The sequence below is a fragment of the Nematostella vectensis genome, chromosome 4, assembly GCF_932526225.1.
Source record: "Nematostella vectensis chromosome 4, jaNemVect1.1, whole genome shotgun sequence".
Taxonomy (NCBI): Eukaryota; Metazoa; Cnidaria; class Anthozoa; order Actiniaria; family Edwardsiidae; genus Nematostella; species Nematostella vectensis.
The window spans coordinates 4,388,076-4,410,456 of NC_064037.1; the positions used below are offsets into that span (position 1 = coordinate 4,388,076).

Sequence of the window (22,381 nt, forward strand, 5' to 3'; positions counted from 1 at the left end):
GTTAATAAGCTTATCATGTGCAACCACTTGATGGGAAAGGAACGGAATCGAGCGATTGCCATGTACATTACCATATTGCGCGGTGGTTATATTGTCACGCACATTACCATATTGCACGGTGGTTATATTGTCATGTACATTACCATCTTGCGCGGTGGTTGTATTGCCATGTACATTACCATATTGCGCGGTGGTTATATTGTCACGCACATTACCATATTGCGCGGTGGTTATATTGTCACGCACATTACCATATTGCACGGTGGTTATATTGTCACGCCCATTACCATCTTGCGCGGTGGTTATATTGCCATGTACATTACCATATTGCACGGTGGTTATATTGTCACGCACATTACCATATTGCACGGTGGTTATATTGTCATGTACATTACCATATTGCGCGGTGGTTGTATTGTCACGTACATTACCATATTGCGCGGTGGTTAAATTGTCACGCATATTACCATATTGCACGCTGGTTATATTGTCATGTACATTACCATCTTGCGCGGTGGTTATATTGCCATGCACATTACCATATTGCACGGTGGTTATATTGCCATGTACATTACCATATTGCGCGGTGGTTATATTGTCATGTACATTACCATATTGCACGGTGGTTATATTGTCGTGTACATTACCATATTGCACGGTGGTTATATTGTCACGCACATTACCATATTGCACGGTGGTTATATTGTCATGCACATTACCATATTGCATGGTGGTTATATTGTCATGTACATTACCATATTGCACGGTGGTTATATTGTCATGTACATTACCATATTGCACGGTGGTTATATTGTCACGCACATTACCATATTGCGCGGTGGTTATTTTGTCATGTACATTACCATATTGCGCGGTGGTTATATTGTCACGCACATTACCATATTGCGTGGTGGTTATATTGTCACGCACATTACCATCTTTTATGGGTTCTGAGCAAGACCTTTCTATCGGCAGTTCGATTGGCCGTGATGGCCTGGGCTCCCGTAATGCCTGCAGTCTCCTCTGCCCTTCTTGGGATCTTCAAATTCCTTGCTCTGAATCACCTTTATGAGGATTTTTTACGAATGTGTCACGGCCCCATTACAAATGAGGCCGTTATTACAAGTTTGGCAGGTTATTACAAATAACACACCTTACTACTAAAAAGTTACCATAGTGTTTCATTGTTTTTGAATGTTGTTACATTTAGGATACCACTATTTCTACATAGCCCGGTTATTACTACTCACCATCCTCAGCTGTTCTGCAGAACACGGACTCCGAAACATTCCCTTCACCTTTCACCGTGAAAGCCAGCAGTCGTATGTCATAGGGACCATACTTCTTTAAGCCCTTCAGCACGTGACTAAGCTGGGAACCATTGTTGATGGTAACGTTTCGGATTGGATATTCGCCATCAGCACGTCTGTACATAACTTTGTAACCAAGCACAATCCCATTCTGGTATTTCTGTGGTACTGGTCGCCAGATGACTTCAAGTTCAGTGGAACTGACGTTATTTGCAGTGATGTTTGAAGGTGATGCGGCTGGCACTGAAATAAAGGAATCGCTTTAGCTTGAGGAACCGCAGAGGGCTATTGGATTTTAAAATTGGAATGGAACAAAGGACTGCATGGATATTGGAATGCGTATTTTATTCAAATAAATACAACGTAGCAAACAAAATCGTTTGTTGTAAACAAAACGTTGCTTAGCCTTAATTTAGTAATTAGACTTTTGAGAATAAAAATTTAAGTAAGGTAAAAACAACGTTGATTCTTTAGATTTTGAATTTATTTTCATAGATCATATTGTTTAAAAGAATTTCTAAGAAAATAAAACAGACGAGAAGACAGAACGAGGATGTGCGAATACTCCCTTTAAGGGAATAATGTTGTTGTGGTGGTGGTGGGGATGTAAGCATGTCCCCTTTTGAGGAGTTAATAAGCTTATCATGTGCAACCACTTGATGGGAAAGGAACGGAATCGAGCGATTGCCATGTACATTACCATATTGCGCGGTGGTTATATTGTCACGCACATTACCATATTGCACGGTGGTTATATTGTCATGTACATTACCATCTTGCGCGGTGGTTGTATTGCCATGTACATTACCATATTGCGCGGTGGTTATATTGTCACGCACATTACCATATTGCGCGGTGGTTATATTGTCACGCACATTACCATATTGCACGGTGGTTATATTGTCACGCCCATTACCATCTTGCGCGGTGGTTATATTGCCATGTACATTACCATATTGCACGGTGGTTATATTGTCACGCACATTACCATATTGCACGGTGGTTATATTGTCATGTACATTACCATATTGCGCGGTGGTTGTATTGTCACGTACATTACCATATTGCGCGGTGGTTATATTGTCACGCATATTACCATATTGCACGCTGGTTATATTGTCATGTACATTACCATCTTGCGCGGTGGTTATATTGCCATGTACATTACCATATTGCACGGTGGTTATATTGTCACATACATTACCATATTGCACGGTGGTTATATTGTCATGTACATTACCATATTGCGCGGTGGTTATATTGTCACGCACATTACCATATTGCGCGGTGGTTATATTGCCATGTACATTACCATATTGCACGGTGGTTATATTGTCATGTACATTACCATATTGCACGGTGGTTATATTGTCACGCACATTACCATATTGCGCGGTGGTTATATTGCCATGTACATTACCATCTTGCACGGTGGTTATATTGTCACGCACATTACCATATTGCGCGGTGGTTATATTGTCACGTACATTACCATATTGCGCGGTGGTTATATTGTCACGCACATTACCATATTGCACGGTGGTTATATTGCCATGTACATTACCATATTGCACGGTGGTTATATTGCCATGTACATTACCATATTGCACGGTGGTTATATTGTCACGCACATTACCATATTGCGCGGTGGTTATATTGTCACGTACATTACCATATTGCGCGGTGGTTATATTGTCACGCACATTACCATATTGCGCGGTGGTTATATTGTCACGCATATTACCATATTGCGCGGTGGTTATATTGTCACGTACATTACCATATTGCGCGGTGGTTATATTGCCATGTACATTACCATATTGCACGGTGGTTATATTGCCATGTACATTACCATATTGCATGCTGGTTATATTGTCACATACATTACCATCTTGCGCGGTGGTTATATTGTCACGTACATTACCATATTGCGCGGTGGTTATATTGCCATGTACATAACCATATTGTCACGTACATTACCATCTTGCGCGGTGGTTATATTGCCATGTACATAACCATATTGTCACGCACATTACCATATTGCGCGGTGGTTATATTGTCACGCATATTACCATATAGCGCGGTGGTTATTTTGTCATGTACATTACGATATTGCGCTGTGGTTATATTGTCGCGCACATTACCATCTTGCACGGTGGTTATATTGTCACATTACCATCTTGCGCGGTGGTTATATTGAACGCCAGACTCGGCACGCCCTCCTTGTTGGTGACCGCCAGCACCTGTACGCTGTACGACGTATACTTCTTGAGCCCTGTGATCTCTAGGGAGGGGGAGGTTACAGCTCTCCTTCTTCGCCTCGAGACAGACACTCTGAATGAAGAAAGGCAAGATGAAGTCAGAACTTTTCTTTTACTCTTGACACATGTACATAAATAAGCAACCAGCGAGTCAAGTAAATCCTTAGTGCGCCACAAAGCAGGCGGGAACACTCTTAACTCTGAAGTTTATGTCAATTAAAAAAACGATTCTCGCTAGTCAAAATAACTTAAACCATTAGTGTCAAGAAGGGACGGTGGACTGCAAAAACGTGGAAATTCTCTTTCCCATTCTCCTATTCACCGTCTCTTAACGTAATTAAAACACTAAATTTACCACACACCAAAGCCCCAAAGCCATGGCGCAGAGCGTATACATACTGTACAGTAATGTTGGTCTTGGTGTCCGGTTTTTCCATCTCCCAGTATGTTACTACGTATGCCCTCAACTGGCCGTTGAGGTAAAACTCGTCTACTGTGCTCCATTGAATTATGACGCTGGTTGAACTAGCGTTCTGTCCGGATACGTTCCGCGGTGGCTTGCTTGGCGCTACAGAAAAAGAGAAATCCTGGTAAAAGGCAACCTCTCTGCGGGGGCCAACAAAAGCATTAATTTATTTCCGGTATAGGACCTGGATGGGAAAATGCCGGACCGTGCGAGAGCCAATCAGAGAGCGTGTTTTTTTTATAATCCGGATTTGCAAAATATAAAAAAATAAGTCTTTAAAAATTAATAGTAAGCTGGTGTAAAATACGCACCGTCTTCCATCGTCTTCACCTCGAAGGGCTCGCTGGCATTTCCCTCGCCTTTGACAGTGAACGCAGCCACTCGGATCTCGTAATCAGTGTAGGGGTGCAGACCACTTAGCGTGTGAGAAAGGGAGGCATTTATGGTCTGTACAAACGTTTCGTTCCTCAGCTTGTCAAGGAAGTACAGTCTGTATCCGAGTATCATACCGTTTGCATCTTGTCGTGAGAGTGGCTGAAGAGAGAACTGCACACTGCGGGAGTCCGGAGGCTCGGAAAACGTGACGTTGCTGATTGTTCCCTCGGGTTCTAGAGAAAAGAAATTATTCATAAATGTGTTGCCATAGCCACTTAACAAAGGTGGTTGTTTATTAGGATCATACAATATAGTGTTTTAGTGACCAATTATTCGCGACTTTGGGAAGTGGCTACTTTGAGAGAGCCCCTGCTTTATAAGTAACACTGTACGTACTGTCAGCGTCTGTAAGCACGGCCATTGGCTCGCTCCAAGGCCCTTTTCCTGCGGCTGTGAAGGCGGCAACGCGAAACAAGTACTCCTCCTGCTTCTCCAGTCCCGTGATATTGAATTGAAGCAAGCAATAGGACATTTGATAAACTTGGCCAGACTCATTTACAAGAGACTTGGCAGAGTACTGTATTAAAAATCCACGAAGTATTCCGGGTAACTGTTAACAGAGGGTAGAAAGATATTACTGAGTGGAACTGGAACTACACATAATAGCAAGAAAACGTACACAAGGGATCTGGTTATATAACTAATTTTGGAGACTTTTACGATAGAGGTTTTTTTTTACTAAGAATGGGAGATCAAGAGCTTTGCTAATATCGTTCATGAACGATCTTCATAGAACAATCGAAAAAAAAATTCTAAAAACTTGCAAAGTCATTCCCTCGGAAGCTGATTCCCTTAAATAAGGAAGAACGAGAGACATTCAGGGACACATTTGTGATAGTACACATGATGTTCACCGTATCAGATAAGGGGGTCTACCTGGTTTGCAGGAATGGTTGTCCACCTCAAAAAGATGCTTGTGGAACTAGTATTGAAGCCCTCTGTGATGTTCGGAGCTGCTGTCGGTACTATGAATCACCAGATAGTATTAGTGGGGGAGCTCCCTAGCCTTCCTTTCCACTTGCCTAAACCAGCAGCATCTAAAACCTTCTCTCCCTTTTTACGCTCGCCTTGTCTTGCTAAGCAGCTAATTATTCACCGACTCCCTTTTCTAATTACTGTGGAGCAAAGGAAACGAGCGACACAGAAAGCTATCTTTACTCCACCAATCAACTCGAAAGCGTCATTTCTTCCTTCCAGAAACACCAAACTCCCACCCCGTGTAATTATAACTGGAATGACAGGGTGTGAGATGGTGGCTTTAACTCATTTTGATGTAGGACCCCACCCTCCCCGATCTTCTCCTACTCCTCCTTCATCTTCTCCCACCCTTTCCCAACCCTCCACTCCCCCTGACACGGACATAAGCTCACCATCCTCCCCTGTACGCATTGTGACTATAGGACTTGGTGGACCAACACCCTTAGAATTCACTGCGGCAACGTTCACATCGTAGAGAGTAAACTTCTGGAGATGAACGAGCTCCGCCGGCGAAGAAGGGACGAGCATGGTACTCATACCAGCGCTTCCTCCACCTTGAGGGTGGAATTGGACTTGATACCCTGTGATTATCCCGTTTTGATCTTCCTGTGGTGGCTCTTGCCAGGTTACTAACAAGGCTGTGGAGTTCATGGGGCTTCCTTGGACATTCAACGGGAATCCTGTAGGTACTACACGACAAAAAAGCCTTCATTTACAATTAGCCAAGTATACTTCTGTTACTATGGTGATGATATAATATACCGTAATTTACGCCTGTTGTTATGGAAATGCATGACGTACCATCCAATGTTCCTGTTACTATGGTGATGCATGACGTACCGTCCTGGTCCGTGTAGACGTAAATTTCGCTGATTGGTCCATGTTTATAAAGGGGTGAGACGCCACAAATTCGGAAGCTGTAGTTTGTGAATTTCTGTAGTCCCGTCATAGATGCACTTGTAGTCTCCGGCGTTATGGATCTAGAGCTAGCCACGGGGTTACTCGACGTTCGCCACTCAATTCGGTACTCATGTAAAGGACCCACTAACGCGCCCTCAGGAATTGCACTCCAGAAGAGCAAGATGGATGTTGAGGAGGTGTTGTGACCTGCGAAGTTCATTGGGGGCTGCAACGGGGCTTGAAAGAGAGAAATTGTTAAAGCGACGGGCCGATTAACGGGAAGAACATTTACAAGCTGCGATTTGTTGGGTCCCTGCTTTGGTTTGTGAAGAGAAAAGTCGGCCACGACAACAAAAATATCAACTCCAAACAAACGTACACAAAGCCGCAGTCGTTAAGAAGTCGTGGAACATATTTAAAATAAAGCAGCATTTTTGCACATCCTTTTGAAACGGCTTTCGATTTTAATTTTGTTGTTGTTATTACTGCGAAACGTAAAATGATAGAAGCCTAAGGCCCCTTCCTCGCGGGGGACGCATCGCAAGCAGTCCTCTGCGGCATTCTACAGCACAGCTGATATTCTATACGCACGAACGTTGAATTATAATGAGTTGATAGCGTGCGCTAGCACCACAGGTACCCCAAGCTCACTGTGTGTTTGAATACATTATAGTGGTTCACGTTTACAGTAAACATATGGGAGAAATAAGCCGTTCACTTTACTACGAAATGAAATCGTTAAACTCTCAAAAATATTCTGAACTGACAGTGGAGTCTTAAATGTGGTCTGGGTGAAGTTTGAAGCCAATTGGGCTTGCATTTCGAGAGTTACGTTGTTCTGTTTCCCCTAAGGGAAGTAACTCTTGAAATGCAAGCCCAATTGGCTTCAAACCGCGCTAAAGGAGAAGACATAAAAATCTCCAATGCTTTTTTAACGGAAAACGCGAAAAATACTTTAAAATTGCAAGAAGCAGTGTGTCTCGCGGATTAAAATAGATTCTTTTGTCTCTTGTCGGTTGGGGTTTCCGTCCGCTCTCCGGAAGTAAACTGCCATTTTAAACGAGGCTATCCCTTGAGGTAAACAGGACAACCACTACCAGCAAAACTTGCAAATATATGTACAGGAAATATGATACAATGTGATTGGAAATATTTTCGTTATACGTTTATCAAGTGCTTACATGTTAACCTCTCTTATTTAAAAAAATAACTACCTATTATAGAAGAATTCCTTCTTGCCAGTAATGGAAAATATCCCTATAAATCAGCTCTATCGCTTGATTCTCGAGAATAAAATACACCAAAAACTGGAATTCGACTCTGCCAAATTTTCGTCTTTAATAAGACTTCTTCAGGGCCAAGTCTTATTAAAAACCAAAATTTGGCAGAGTCGAATTCCAGTTTTTGGTGTATTGTATTCATTCTTCTGGTTCACGAACACGACTATTTGGACTTTTTGTATTTATTTGGCTTGATTCTCGAGCGTACACATACCTCCATCATCTGTGTGCACAAATATTGGCGTGGAAGGCGCTCCGTCCCCTTCCAGTGTTTGAGGGGACACGGTAATCTGGTAGATGGTGTACGGCCTTAGATCAGTCAATTCAAAATCTATCGACTCATCCTTGACGTCTCTTTCCACCGTGACATTACCGCGATCAGACTGGTCAGCTGTGTTCACATACACGATCTTATAGCCAGCGAATATGCCATGTGGAAGGTCACGTGACTGATTTGTGTTCCACTTGACTGTGAGGGTGGTGGCGTTGGGCGACGTGAAGTTGAACGCTGACACTTGTAAAGGCGTGATGTAGACTACAATACAAAGAAAATTAATAAGGTACCCCATATTTCTGTTTTAAGTTAGATAAATCAGTGATATAGAATAAAGGTTAGCTAAAAACACTTATCGCCAGCTTCACAAGGTCGATACCTTTTTTTTTGTATAAGTCCGAAAATCAGCTGATGCCTCCACTACTATATTCAATAGGGTGCCCCCCATATTCAATGCCCCCAAATTCCCCCTAAATATTAATGACTGTGCTACCGCACTATGCATACACAGTAAATATTATACAATCGATTAAACAAAAGGTAATAACAAAGAATATCTATCCATCTTTTATGAAAAGTGACCTTTATTGTGCTCACAACAAAATGCTGAATATTCGCGCAAATACTCTAGTCTCCTTGTACTTTCTTAGCGACCTCCGCAGGCATCACCAAAACGAATAGGCGGGAGACCTGTGGCTGGAAGACGAGACAAGTTGAAGGGGAAAGGTTGCTAAAAACCTTCACCATATTTGAATATGCATCTTCTGCTTTGAATATATATATTTGATTGTGATTCAAGCGGATTTGATTCACAACGGAGATTTGTCATTTGTACAGGGGATCATAGCCTACGAAATCCTGCGTATACTAAGGTTAATTACTGCTAACAAGTACCGTCATTGACGACATGGGAAGTCTTGAGGTATGTCTTTGAGTCAAGGAACGTGACCCAGGGTTGAAGAACAGAGTAGCTTGAGACGTTGTACCTCACAAGGTACTGCATCCCGACCTTGCCATCAGCATTCCTACAAACGTACGATAAATCGCGATATTAAGGGGGTCAATAAAATTACCGCCAGATGCTTTTACCTTTGGTGATAGTGATAGAAGTGATACAAGAAGAACACACATATTCACTTTGTGACTGTCATAATAGTACAAAAATACCCATGTATTTTTGTGTGGTTGTGGTTAATAGAACAGCTTGTTTTGCTTGGGGTGTATGACAATTCTAGAATCTTTGTACTTACTAAGAATTGTGTAGATCCAGAAAATATACATCCCCCCCCCCCCATTGAGGGGATTGGAAATTCCGGGGGGGGGTTCAAATGCCCGGGAATTTCCAGAGGGGGGGGGGGGGGGGTAAAATGCCCTTTTTTCTCAACAATAACTGTATTTATTTATTTTCCATGGAGTTAGATTTTCCAGAGGGGTGGAGGGTCATACCCTTTTTTTTGACACATTGAGCGTCCCGTATCAATAGATCCAGACCCCGCGGTACCAGACCGCTCTCCTCCAAAGATCGAAATAATGAGTTGATTTGTGAAACGACCATCGAAAACTAGCTTTTTAATCCCTAGTTTATCGATCTTACAGTGGCATTTAATTTGTCATTTTATCGAAAAGCATTGACGGATAGTCTGCTTCAAGTTCCCTGTGTTTTTCCAATTTTCCGCCATAGTGATTGTGAAACGAAAAGATAATTCAAAGTTTGGTGAAATTTTATTTTGGATAGAAAAAGCAGCAAATTGTCTCTTCATGTTTCTACAGGTCAATTTCGTTTGGTGAGAGCGTGTACAATAATATCAGTGCACATACCAAAAGTGAATACAGCCATATTTAGCGACAACAGAAAAGTCATCGTACACACTTCTTAGCTGAGGAATAAAAGCAAACACAACAATATAATATGAAGATATATCAGTGTATAGTTTGCCACTATCATTTATACTGCATTCTGATTGGTTGACTAAAAAAAATATTCCTCTCGCCCTCACGGTCTCTGATTCAGTAGGACGGAAGAAAACAATGGAATTTGATTCAGACGTTCTGATAAATTTTGGCCGTTTTCAACCAAACCATGACGTGAAAACTCCAACTTTCACGGTCCATTGAGGACGTTTGCACTGTTAACTCTCTATTGTAGACATTATGACCTAAGTTTGTTTTTGCTTGTCTTTGTCTAGAATGGGCCCTTATTCTATTGCAATTAAATTGGAATTGATCGCCCAAACGCTTTTTTTATCTTGTTATCCTAGGCGTCGCCCTTGCTAAAGGTCCATAGTGTCCAAATTTGGCCTTCAGCCTTATAGAGTATTGGTATACAAGTTAATAAGTTAGTTAATAACAAGTTGATAATTTTTCAATAAATATTAGTTTGAGTTATTTACCATAGCTTGAAGCCCGGCTTGTCGTTCCATCGCGGGCTTGCTCGTCAGGTCAAGATAGTCAGTAGCCCAATCAAATACGAGGAAAATAATTGAAGAATTTATATAGAGATTTGGGAGTCCTGAAATCAATCGAAGAGTGAAGTTAGAAAGTAGAAAATCAGAAGTCTACACAGACCTGTAATTTCCCTTGAAGGGTGTTGGGCCGTTGCTTAGGAAACTTTGAAACACTATAAATTCGCCAAATATTTGTGAAATAAAATAAATTTAGGTATGGCGTCATTGTTTATCAATGTCTAAATTGTGTGACTCGGCATTAAGCGGGAGCATAGAGTGGACGCACGTTGCGCTGATGCTTCAACGCAATTTTACAACGCATCCATATTCATTCGCTAATGCAACTCCTAACTGAGAAAATTAAAAAATCCTTAATAACTTACACGACTTCAATTGTGAATGGTAATTTTGAGGTGTTCTAGTCCCTTTTATCACTAACTTATACCCAAGAAAGGTTCATACATTTGTAATATTTATAGAATACACTCGTGCAAATACCCCTGGTAATAAACATATACCTTTGTAATACTTGTACATGTTGGATACGTCAGTGCTACTCAAAACACTATTAATGAACATTAGCTCGTCCAAGTCAGCATCAGGTGCACTAGATCCTTCCGCGCCAATCGTTAACCGTGACGGAGTCGTATCGTTAAAACCTGCCTCATCTTGCCTGTTCAAGTACTCAACTTGCTTCCCATTCAGAAAAACAGCCAAATCTCCTGATTTATAGCTTAGCACATAGTGGTTCCAGATGCCTTCTGGAGCCTCAAATTCCACCACACTTTTCATTGAGTCAACAGTCACCGAGAACGATACATGTGGTTTTGATAAGGGCGCTTGGGAAACCCTGAATCCACGCTCGATACTATTTGTTTGGTAAGAAATAAATACTTGGCCAGGATTTGAAGTGAAGCGGAGCCAAAATACCATTGTACATCCGGGGGGGTCACAGAATCTAGAATACCCAAGAGCGTTAGGGTATACTATTTCCTGACTTGAAATGATCAGCGCGGGACTGGAGCTTCTAAAAGACAAGGCTTGGTCCACAATACCACGAATAGCTGAAGCATGTGCGATGCCTCCCCAGTTATTTGTATGCGCATTGAGTACCCGCACGTCCTTAGGGTCGTCCAATGGCAAATACAAAACCGCGTCTTCGAAGACTATTCTATCTCGTACAAGCTCAGGGAAATCTATAAAAGAAATTGCAAAAGGCAGAATTTCACGCATCGATATATTCAGCTGATTAATCAGAAGCTGACATTTATCGGGATCTTAATCAGGGCCGACAAGAAAACAATGTTGTGTATCGTTTTTTTTTAGAAATGGCTGAACAAATTGGTGCGTGCAAATCAACGTCGCGCTCCTGTCGTGCAAAAATCTAATGGGTGCTGTTTGTATCGACACAGATATATTGCGTTCAGCGCTCGATAGATTGCGAGAAGTAAGTGTTGACTGACTGCAGCACAAAATAAAAATAAAAATGTTATTCGATTCCGCTAATCAAAAGCATGACGTTTGAATGCTTTTGTTGTACAGCACGACAGGTTCAGCCGCACTTAGGCCGTGCTGAAGTTACTTCTACCGTGCCGAGCTAAATGATTCAAACAATTAGATTCGGCACGAACAGAGGTGCCACGTCTGAATCGGGCCTTAGCGAGGTTACACTAGCGCAATGTTGGGAGATTATAGCAGTAACACATTGATACAATCAGCGGCGCCAACAGACCACACTGTTATACGTAAGTCATTTTCAAGTGTCGTGTTCGATGGCAACTTACCATTTCCTATTTCCGACAGCTCGCTATGTCTTGAAAATAATAAACTACTTAAACGAGTTTTATTATATCGCCGCCGATCGTCCGTGAGCGCGGTTTCACTGTAGCATCTCCATTCTTTCTCAGTAAGGGTATGCTTCAGATCATAACGGGCGAAAGTTTTCACGTAAATGCTACTATCCAAGGCGCAGTAGTTATCTCGCTTGTTTTGAAGCTCTGAAATAAGACAAAGCAAGCTCACATATTAAATGGTTGATTGACGGTGTATAGGATTCATTAATTAATTTATTGACGTTTTGGAAAAATCCGATCCGAATTTCTCTCAGTAATCCCAAAAGATAACACTATACTGATAATGATACTATTCTCAAGTTAATTTGCACAAACTTGACAAATTCGTGATTTTGGCTGTTTCGAGTTTACAGAAAAACCCTAAAGTCACTCTTCACCCTCGCAAGCGCCCCTCTGACGCAATTCCTGTGCGCTTTCAGGCGGGCTGCTCATACCTCTTCGCCTATAGCACAACTCAACATCTCTCTTGCTTTCGTCACATATACAAATACCAAGGATTTCGTCACAAAATTCCCCAGTGATGCACGGAGGATCGCATAGAGTGTCTAGAACAAAACAATCACTAGGTTGTTAACAAAACAATCACAACTAAGTTTATACCCCCCTCCATCCCCTCCCCTCCCCAAGACGCACAACAAGATTTGATAAGGCAGATTAAGTTGCGGAATATATTTAATGGAATATGCCTTAAATTGCCGTTTCACATACCTCCAATATACATGACCTCTACGTCATGCGCGTTGAATGATTCTTGGCCCGTCAGGGAGCGGCCACTCGATGGCTGACGGTACGAATTGCCAAGAGAGTTCTCAACATTTTGCAAATCCAGATTCACAGTTAAGTCCCCAAGACCAAACCTCAGTCCTAAGATAGAAGGGTATTTGGGTGTTAGGATTATAAGTGCATGGTATGTTTCTTTTTACGTTTGAAAGAGTCTGGGTCGAGCGCTTGGGAAACCTGTGATAATTTACATTTCTGTTTAGTCTCCCCATGTGTCTATCGCCACAAAACGCTAAATATTTGTTAAAGAGCCTTAATAAGCCAAAATATTGTTTTCTACTGTTTTCATTCATTATTGGAAGACGGCATTTGCTAAGAAATCTCTAATAATCACCCCAAAACAAAGAAACAAAGTTTTAAACAAGGACCCGAACTATAAAAATGCCTGGACCAGGTCCAGAAAGGCTCAAATCTGCTACGCGGTGCGGAGCTCTGGAGTTTAGTCAAGCGTGTCTTGTTTGCCCGAGAGGAGCGAAACCCAAACTCAATTTTTGAAGCGGTTTTCTTCTCGTTTGACTGGTTTATTTTCTCTTGGCTACGAACAATGAATAACCCACCAAAAGAGCAGGAATGTGCAGTAAAAATCAGTTCAAATTATTAACGATAACACAACTAAAATGTCTTACTAGCGAAGCAATGTTAGGGCGTGTTGCCATCTTGAAGTTTTAATTTTATTCAGCAGGGGGTGGAGCTAAGCCCTTTTATAGTGCGAGTCCTTGTTTAAACTTTATTTGCCAAATCCAATCGTTTATACGACAACTGGTTTCCCAAATCATCTGACGGGAATGGATACTGTCTCACAATGGGAATTGTTCTAGGAAGACAAAATGGCGGATTTTAATGACTCTCTGCTTTACCTTCACCGTTATAATATGCTGCCAAATGCGTCTTGCTCGGTTTCAGGGATTCCTTGATATCAGTGCCGGATTCTTTTAGGGAGAAAATAAAAGATCTTTCCGATAATATGGAGGGGTAACCTGACAAAGAAAAAAAAGACAATATATATTAATATAGTAATGCAAGTAATGCATACTTAAAAGGGAAAGTACCGCTTGTTAAATAAAGCGACAACAAACGCATATAAAAATCTAATAATAAAAAAGAACAATTTTGCCTAAAATTATCAAATTAGAATCCCTTTTTATAAAACCTATTTCGCCTGACTTGACGGGTAAAACCTGGAGAATACGCTTTATTAGATGTCAAATGGGCTTATTTGAAGCGTCATGTTATGTTTTTCCGTCATGTCATTTTGCCTTAATACATAATTTTTTTTTACATATTACATAACAGTTTAAAATAATACTGAAAATTTAAGGGGTCCAGGGGCATGCCCCGACAGGAAAAGTTGACATTTTCTAGAACGCCTTCAAGAAAGGCTTGCTCATCGACTATGTAAAACCCTATTCTATTTGGCCCTTTTTGGATCTCTGTCATACAAAGCGCTGCATCCAGTGCAACGGATTGGTATTGACCATTGAAAGAACATCAATGCTCTTGATTGACAAAACATGTAATGCAGTTTGTCGATCGGAATTTCACTTTTAGAAACCATGTTACTTTTTGGGTGGCAAACTCGCGGGCGCTGATTTTAGGCGGCAAAATAACAACAAAAATCAGAAATATTTTAGTATCTACCTAGTCCCCTAGTGCCATCTGCAGACATTCCTGTGTTCTTTTTGGCGTTAGTTTGCCTCTCTCAAAAAGTCACATGATTTTAGGAGAAGTCCCAGACATTCCTGTGTTCTTTTTGGCGTTAGTTTGCCTCTCAAAAAGTCACATGATTTTAGGAGAAGTCCCAGACATTCCTGTGTTCTTTTTGGCGTTAGTTTGCCTCTCTCAAAAAGTCACATGATTTTAGGAGAAGTCCCAGACATTCCTGTGTTCTTTTTGGCGTTAGTTTGCCTCTCTCAAAAAGTCACATGATTTTAGGAGAAGTCCCAGACATTCCTGTGTTCTTTCTGGCGTTAGTTTGCCTCTCTCAAAAAGTCACATGATTTTAGGAGAAGTCCCAGACATTCCTGTGTTCTTTTTGGCGTTAGTTTGCCTCTCTCAAAAAGTCACATGATTTTAGGAGAAGTCCCAGACATTCCTGTGTTCTTTTTGGCGTTAGTTTGCCTCTCAAAAAGTCACATGATTTTAGAAGAAGTCCCAGACATTCCTGTGTTCTTTTTGGCGTTAGTTTGCCTCTCTCAAAAAGTCACATGATTTTAGGAGAAGTCCCAGACATTCCTGTGTTCTTTTTGGCGTTAGTTTGCCTCTCTCAAAAAGTCACATGATTTTAGGAGAAGTCCCAGACATTCCTGTGTTCTTTTTGGCGTTAGTTTGCCTCTCTCAAAAAGTCACATGATTTTAGGAGAAGTCCCAGACATTCCTGTGTTCTTTTTGGCGTTCGTTTGCCTCTCTCAAAAAGTCACATGATTTTAGGAGAAGTCCCAGACATTCCTGTGTTCTTTTTGGCGTTAGTTTGCCTCTCTCAAAAAGTCACATGATTTTAGGAGAAGTCCCAGACATTCCTGTGTTCTTTTTGGCGTTAGTTTGCCTCTCAAAAAGTCACATGATTTTAGGAGAAGTCCCAGACATTCCTGTGTTCTTTTTGGCGTTAGTTTGCCTCTCTCAAAAAGTCACACGATTTTAGGAGAAGTCCCAGACATTCCTGTGTTCTTTTTGGCGTTAGTTTGCCTCTCTCAAAAAGTCACATGATTTTAGGAGAAGTCCCAGACATTCCTGTGTTCTTTTTGGCGTTAGTTTGCCTCTCAAAAAGTCACACGATTTTAGGAGAAGTCCCAGACATTCCTGTGTTCTTTTTGGCGTTAGTTTGCCTCTCTCAAAAAGTCACATGATTTTAGGAGAAGTCCCAGACATTCCTGTGTTCTTTTTGGCGTTAGTTTGCCTCTCTCAAAAAGTCACATGATTTTAGGAGAAGTCCCAGACATTCCTGTGTTCTTTTTGGCGTTAGTTTGCCTCTCAAAAAGTCACATGATTTTAGGAGAAGTCCCAGACATTCCTGTGTTCTTTTTGGCGTTGGTTTGCCTCTCAAAAAGTCACATGATTTTAGGAGGTCCCAGACATTCCTGTGTTCTTTTTGGCGTTAGTTTGCCTCTCTCAAAAAGTCACATGATTTTAGGAGAAGTCCCAGACATTCCTGTGTTCTTTTTGGCGTTAGTTTGCCTCTCAAAAAGTCACATGATTTTAGGAGAAGTCCCAGACATTCCTGTGTTCTTTTTGGCGTTAGTTTGCCTCTCTCAAAAAGTCACATGATTTTAGAAGAAGTCCCAGACATTCCTGTGTTCTTTTTGGCGTTAGTTTGCCTCTCTCAAAAAGTCACATGATTTTAGGAGAAGTCCCAGACATTCCTGTGTTCTTTTTGGCGTTAGTTTGCCTCTCAAAAAGTCACACGATTTTAGGAGGTCCCAGACATTCCTGTGTTCTTTTTGGCGTTAGTTTGCCTCTCTCAAAAAGTCACATGATTTTAGGAGAAGTCCCAGACATTCCTGTGTTCTTTTTGGCGTTAGTTTGCCTCTCAAAAAGTCACATGATTTTAGGAGAAGTCCCCCTGTTGCTCAAATTTCATTTACTTGGGTTTCTTGAAATTACACCAGGTACTTACCGAAAATGTTGATCTCTCTGATATGCAGATATTCCGTGTTTTTGCTGAGGCTGACATATCGTCCACTCATAGGAGAAGGACAGTCAAAAGATGAATCAAGCTCAGTTGTCATGTTATGCAGACCACCACAGGACGGGTTCCTATTATGGTCAGAGTCACTGCCCACACGGATCTCGAAGTCACGGAGTCTATATAAGCAGCAATTTTCCCTGTTAAATATCCGTACTCTAAACACCAGGATCTCAAAGGTAAGATCGACCTTGAGCCACGGGGCGTTATCAACATATGCTGTATGGGTGAAGGTGGCTAGGTTACCATCAACAGCTAAGCTGGCAACATAAGATGGATTGAAATCAGAAGACTGTGTGGCCTCACGTCCAAGCGCCCAATCATAGTCTGAGGGTATCTTTTCTATGCAAAAAAAAAAAAAAATCAATATTAACATTATCATATTGGTGTCTGGGTGAAGAACCCCTACCCTTTCTAAGTAAAGAAATTTCTCTTTGCTTTTGTTATGAAATAATTGTCAAAATCTTAAACTCAGGTCCGACTCTTTTTAGATCTGCTGACAGTAGTCTTGGGCTGCCTGTGGTATCTCCAATAGTGGGAGAAATGTTGAAAAGTCGATTGTGTGCCACTTACTTTCCAAACTACGATCAAAGAACGCCCCAACGATGTTCGCACCGTTTCTGATGATGGAAAGCAGGGGCCCTTTTCCGTCGCACCGTCGATGGAACGTTGTGCCGTTCCATCCATGTTCTAATGACCGGTAACATGTCCGCCAGTAGCGACGACCGAACCCTGCCTGAGAAAGCATTTGCTCCAAGCGGTCACGTGACTCTGGCAAGTGGTTGACGATGCTTGACTGGATTCCTGTGGTAATAATTTTTTATGCCACAATTTTAAATAAGGTGAGTAGAAAAGTCTGCATAAGAAAATTCGTAATGTGTCTTGGCTGAGTGTCACGCAATGTTCCTTGGCTTTTTCTCACACATTTTCCGTTGAGTAGCGCCTTGGTTTTATGTCGTGTGAAGTGCCTGGCTGTTTGTCACACGAAATGTCTTGGTTGAATGTCACACAATGTGCCTGGCTGTATGTCACGCGAAGTACTTTGACTGAATGTCATGAGCTATCTAATGCATTTTACCATTGTCTCGCGATGTGCATTGTCACACACTATCCGTTACACTCTGTGCTATGGCCGTATATCACGCTTTGTACTGTATGTCTCTTAACATTTTGCTTTTATAATATCACATGGTATTTCATACCTGCCATCCTAAGCCTTGCTGTATCTGGCTTTGTCATGCAATCACTACTGTTAACCAAGCTGATATTATCAACAGCTATCTCGCCATCGTACCTCTTACCATTTATGGCTTCAAACACAACCTAAACGCAGACAGAAAGAAAAAACAGAATGTCGATCACCCGCTCCTTTGTTATTGTTTTTCATACAAAATACAGCTGTTTCTTCGCAAGGAATCTTCAAAATAGCAATCCACGAATAGTCTGATATGTTATTTACCACATTTGATTAAAAATATCTTGGTTACTTGCTTAAATTAGCCGATGGAAATGGATGCTTAGTTTGACTCCCCATTGAGCGGGAGCATAAAATGGCGGCGTGATTGGCCTTCTTTAAGGCCCTATACGCGGCCGAGCAAACGGGGGTACCAGATTTTCTTTCTTAGAGTGCGGTCCATCGCGTTCATTCAGTCAAGCTCATTCTGCTACGCTCATTCGGGGCAACGTAAAGGGAACCGAAGGTTGGCTTTTCAAAAGATAAATCTCATGCTTTGAAGAACAAAAGAACTGTCAATAAAAAAATCAAAATCTATGAAATCGATCAAATTATCATGAAACAACGACTGAACGATTTTTTTTCTGCGGTTAAAATCCTGTATACTGATTGGCTCTAAGAGCGCTGGGACCATTTTTTCCTATCTCTGCCCTCAATCCCGGGCACGGTAACTAATTGAGCGCGCTAGTCAAACGAGCAGGCAAAAATTTTGAGAATCGGAAAAAAGTCATTTACTGGCTATAAGGGCCGTATTGAGTTATTTACCGGCTATAAGAGAGCCGTATTGAGTTATTTACCGGCTATAAGGGCCGTATTGAGTTATTTACCGGCTATAAGGGCCTTTTTGAGTTATTTACCGGCTATAAGGGCCTTTTTAAGTTATTTACCGACTATAAGGGCCGTATTGAGTTATTCACCGGCTATATGGGCCGTATTGTGTTATTTACCGGCTGTAAGGGCCGTATTGAGTTGTTTACCGGCTGTAAGGGCCGTATTGAGTTATTCACCGGCTATATGGGCCGTATTGTGTCATTTACCGGCTGTAAGGGCCGTATTGAGTTATTTACCGGCTGTAAGGGCCGTATTGAGTTATATACCGGCTATAAGGGCCTTATGAGTTATTTACCAGCTATATGGGCCGTATTGAGTTATTTACCGGCTATAAGGGCCTTTTTTAGTTATTTACCGGCTATATGGGCCGTATTGAGTTATTTACCGGCTATAAGGGCCTTATGAGTTATTTACCAGCTATATGGGCCGTATTGAGTTATTTACACGCTATAAGGGCCTATTGAGAAAAAACTGTCTTCATAGTTTTTTCTCAAGACGGTCTTTTTAAGTGCATCGGTCGCATAATTTAGAGCCAATTGATGGGATAAAACTTATCGGAAAAATTTCAAATTCAAAAACTGCTGTTAATTATCCATACTTGAGTTGTAAGTGCGTAACCACATCCGCATGCGCTACCTTGAAAATGATATCCTCCTGGACAGCCACACGGCCATGTCGCCATTCGTCACCATGGTTACCAGCCAGTCTCCATAGCAACGTCTCCTTCCCTTGGTAACCACTAGAATACACGTTTAGACGGCCTGGGAACGAGCCATTCATGCGGTAGTGGAAGTTGAGACAGTTGTTGTTGGGAAATTGGTATGGCGTGTGGTACCTAGACGTACCGTTCGCGGGATATGTACTGTTTACGTACATGAAGCCGGGCAGGCGAAGACCTGGACACCAGAGCGACAGGCTTTCAGAACACCGGACAAAAACACACGAGCTAGAATGCTACATCGACTTTCGCGCAAAGCTTGGCTCACACATTTACAAACTTTGACATTTTCTTAAACCCTTGAGGTGAGTTTCCTATAGGTTCTTTTATATAAAGTAAAACCTTAGAGGTGAGCTTCCTATAGCTTCTGCTATATAAAGTCACAGCTTGTAGGCGACCACCTCGATTATGGAAAATTCTCCCCTTCTCATTCTATCGCTTTTCGTGTTTGTCACCTAACCCCGTAAAAGTATTGCCAGCAAGTTATTTGTCAAGACGAATTGATGTTTCAAAAGTTCATGTACAGTAAGCATTTGTGAGACTCTTTCACATAGGAAGCTCCTTTCTGGAAGCCCTTGTCAACCACAACTTTTTAATAATATATTTACCAAATCCAACCGAAATATTGAATTGGCTTACTCAAACCAGGCGATGGATATAGATGCTTTTTCACTTTCGGTACTTTGCTAGGATGGCAAAATGGCGGCTGATAGAGGCTGTTAACTGAAAACACCTACCTTTGACTTCAACCGCGCATAGTCCAAAGCTCTCAACATTATCATACTTGAGGGTTACATAGCGTCCCTTTAAAGCAGGTTTGCAATAGATCCGCATGGATGGAGATATGATTGGACTGACTTCTCCACACTGCGGTGGATTTGCATCCTGTTCAGTCTCAGAGACCTGGACGCGGAATTTGGTGGAAGTGGGTTTGTGAACGATAAACACGTCCGTGACGTAGAAGGTTTCTTGTAGGGTAACCCTCCACCACGAGAAATATCTATTTGGGCAGTCAAGGTTTCTATCACCGTTGACCGGGATATCCCAAGGAGTGGTTCCGTGTTCGCTATAACGTGTCGGACGGTTATATGCTAGATCCGATGTTTCTGCTGGTCTAAATACATCTAGAAAATAATACAAAAAGTCCAGGTTCCGATATAAAAGGCGAAACCCACAGTCGCAATATAACTCAGTTGTCACTGGTGTAGGGAATAAGAACTGTATCCTACCACAGGGTGAAAACCTTAGCGGTTTCAATAATGTTTTTAAATTGTTTTTTTTTAGCTTTGTGGTGTTGTGACAACAATCCCGTGACAAGCAATTCGAGTAGTCTCGCCAGCCAATGAGAGAGCGCCAAACTCCAGGCTTCAAAACCGCAGACAAATGACACATATGAACTAACCTTCAAAATCGTTGTGTCAAAATCAACGACACCGCTAAGCTAGTAAATAATTTCCTGTTGTAGGACACAGAGTTCTTATCCCTTCAATGAGTGGGAGGTGAGCTCCCTATGATCTACCATTAGTAAGCCTTGTGTGGTTATCGGAAAGGTCCAGATAACCTGGATTAACCAGGCTTGCCTTACAACTAGGTAAAATCATACCTTACAATTGCATAGAATAAACCTCAGGCCCGTACCCAGGGTTTTTATTGGGGATGGGGTGGGGGTGGGGGGGGGGGGTGGGGTGCACTTGGTGGCGCCTTATAAAACATTTACATCGGAGATCCGTAGATCCACAAATTATTAAATAAATGATATTGAATGGCTTTGATATGCATTTTTTTATTCTTGTTGTTTAGGAGGATTAGGGTGACGTCACTGTACGTTGTCATCAAGCTTCAAATTTCTTGCCTTCATACATTCAAAAATATGTTTGGCTAAGCGCCGATTCACGTATACATTCCGGCTTAATCCCATAATTCTGACGACATTGACACCTGCATGCGTTTTAAGGAATTCCAGTAAATCATCCCGAAATGCGAAGTCCGAAAAAGTGGACCTAGTTTTGCCGGGGGGGGGGGGGGGGGGGGGGAGGGGTTGGGGGTGAGTTCTCTGATAAAAATTTGATCACCCCCGAAAAAAACAAAATGGAATTTTTTTTGCCTTTGGAGTATCTCCAAGGGACGTCTACGTACAAGAGGGATCGAGCCCAACTAAGATGATATCATGTAGGTGCCAAGGGGGTTTGCAACGAGATGGTCACGTGATGTGTTGTCATTTATGACGTCACCAAAAGAATGATGTAGTTAGATAACCAAGACCAGTTGCTTGATAGCATAGAGATTGAGGTGCCACTTAAAAATAGAGACCCACTTATACACTTATATATATATGATATAAAAAAATATTCAGAACTTTCAAGAACTTCTCCTTTGAGTCCTTAATCCACCCCTGAGTCTACTTTCCCCAAGTCCCCCCCCACCCCCTGGATCTGTCACTGAAACTTGCCTTGTTGTAACACATTTAGTAGCTCTTGCAACGTCAACGGGCTATCCCAGACTCGTAGATCACGGATTCTGAGATTTGGAGTAATTCCCTGATCAAAACTTCCATACTTTCCCAAAAAGAACTTTGGACGATTTAAGTTGGTGGTTATCTTATTGCCGGTGAAAGCTTCACTTCGCTTCCCGTCCAGATAGAAGTAAAGCTGCGCATCGTCAAAGTACAGTACCACGTGAGTCCATTCATACGGGTTATCTGTCGCCTTGGCATATGAGGTGTATATGTAATTTGATGCTGTAATTGCAAATTTGTATTCCCCCTGTTCTCTTCTCTTCTTCTTGAATTGGAAAAGAAGTCCCTCCGATGATTGCTGAGCAGATGCTAATATTTCCCATTGAGGTTCTTCAAAATAAAAACTATTATTATTAGTAAATCACCGTCATCACCATCACCGTCATCACCATCATCATCACCACCATCACCATCATCACCACC

General features: G+C 41.7%; 1 protein-coding gene across 4 annotated transcripts in view; it reads right to left on the reverse strand.

Annotated features, from left to right (window-relative positions):
* Window positions 1–22,381, reverse strand: part of LOC5513116 — a 60,411-nt gene that overhangs the window by 17,152 nt on the left and 20,878 nt on the right. For 3 of the 4 annotated variants that reach the window (XM_048726785.1, XM_048726783.1, XM_048726782.1), the window contains exons 18-40: window positions 21,893–22,288; window positions 20,181–20,567; window positions 19,362–19,621; window positions 17,863–17,983; window positions 17,234–17,464; window positions 16,592–17,002; window positions 13,839–13,958; window positions 12,910–13,065; window positions 12,636–12,746; window positions 12,133–12,345; window positions 10,867–11,544; window positions 10,295–10,413; window positions 9,723–9,781; window positions 8,799–8,929; window positions 7,845–8,165; window positions 6,291–6,587; window positions 5,843–6,139; window positions 5,349–5,437; window positions 4,809–5,022; window positions 4,349–4,645; window positions 3,971–4,139; window positions 3,487–3,644; window positions 1,251–1,553 (exon numbers count right to left, since the gene is read on the reverse strand). In XM_048726785.1, coding sequence (XP_048582742.1) covers window positions 1,251–1,553; window positions 3,487–3,644; window positions 3,971–4,139; window positions 4,349–4,645; window positions 4,809–5,022; window positions 5,349–5,437; window positions 5,843–6,139; window positions 6,291–6,587; window positions 7,845–8,165; window positions 8,799–8,929; window positions 9,723–9,781; window positions 10,295–10,413; window positions 10,867–11,544; window positions 12,133–12,345; window positions 12,636–12,746; window positions 12,910–13,065; window positions 13,839–13,958; window positions 16,592–17,002; window positions 17,234–17,464; window positions 17,863–17,983; window positions 19,362–19,621; window positions 20,181–20,567; window positions 21,893–22,288 — 5,538 coding nt within the window. The remainder of the gene's footprint in view (window positions 1–1,250; window positions 1,554–3,486; window positions 3,645–3,970; window positions 4,140–4,348; window positions 4,646–4,808; window positions 5,023–5,348; window positions 5,438–5,842; window positions 6,140–6,290; window positions 6,588–7,844; window positions 8,166–8,798; window positions 8,930–9,722; window positions 9,782–10,294; window positions 10,414–10,866; window positions 11,545–12,132; window positions 12,346–12,635; window positions 12,747–12,909; window positions 13,066–13,838; window positions 13,959–16,591; window positions 17,003–17,233; window positions 17,465–17,862; window positions 17,984–19,361; window positions 19,622–20,180; window positions 20,568–21,892; window positions 22,289–22,381) is intronic. The other variant, XM_048726784.1, reaches the window with a different exon arrangement.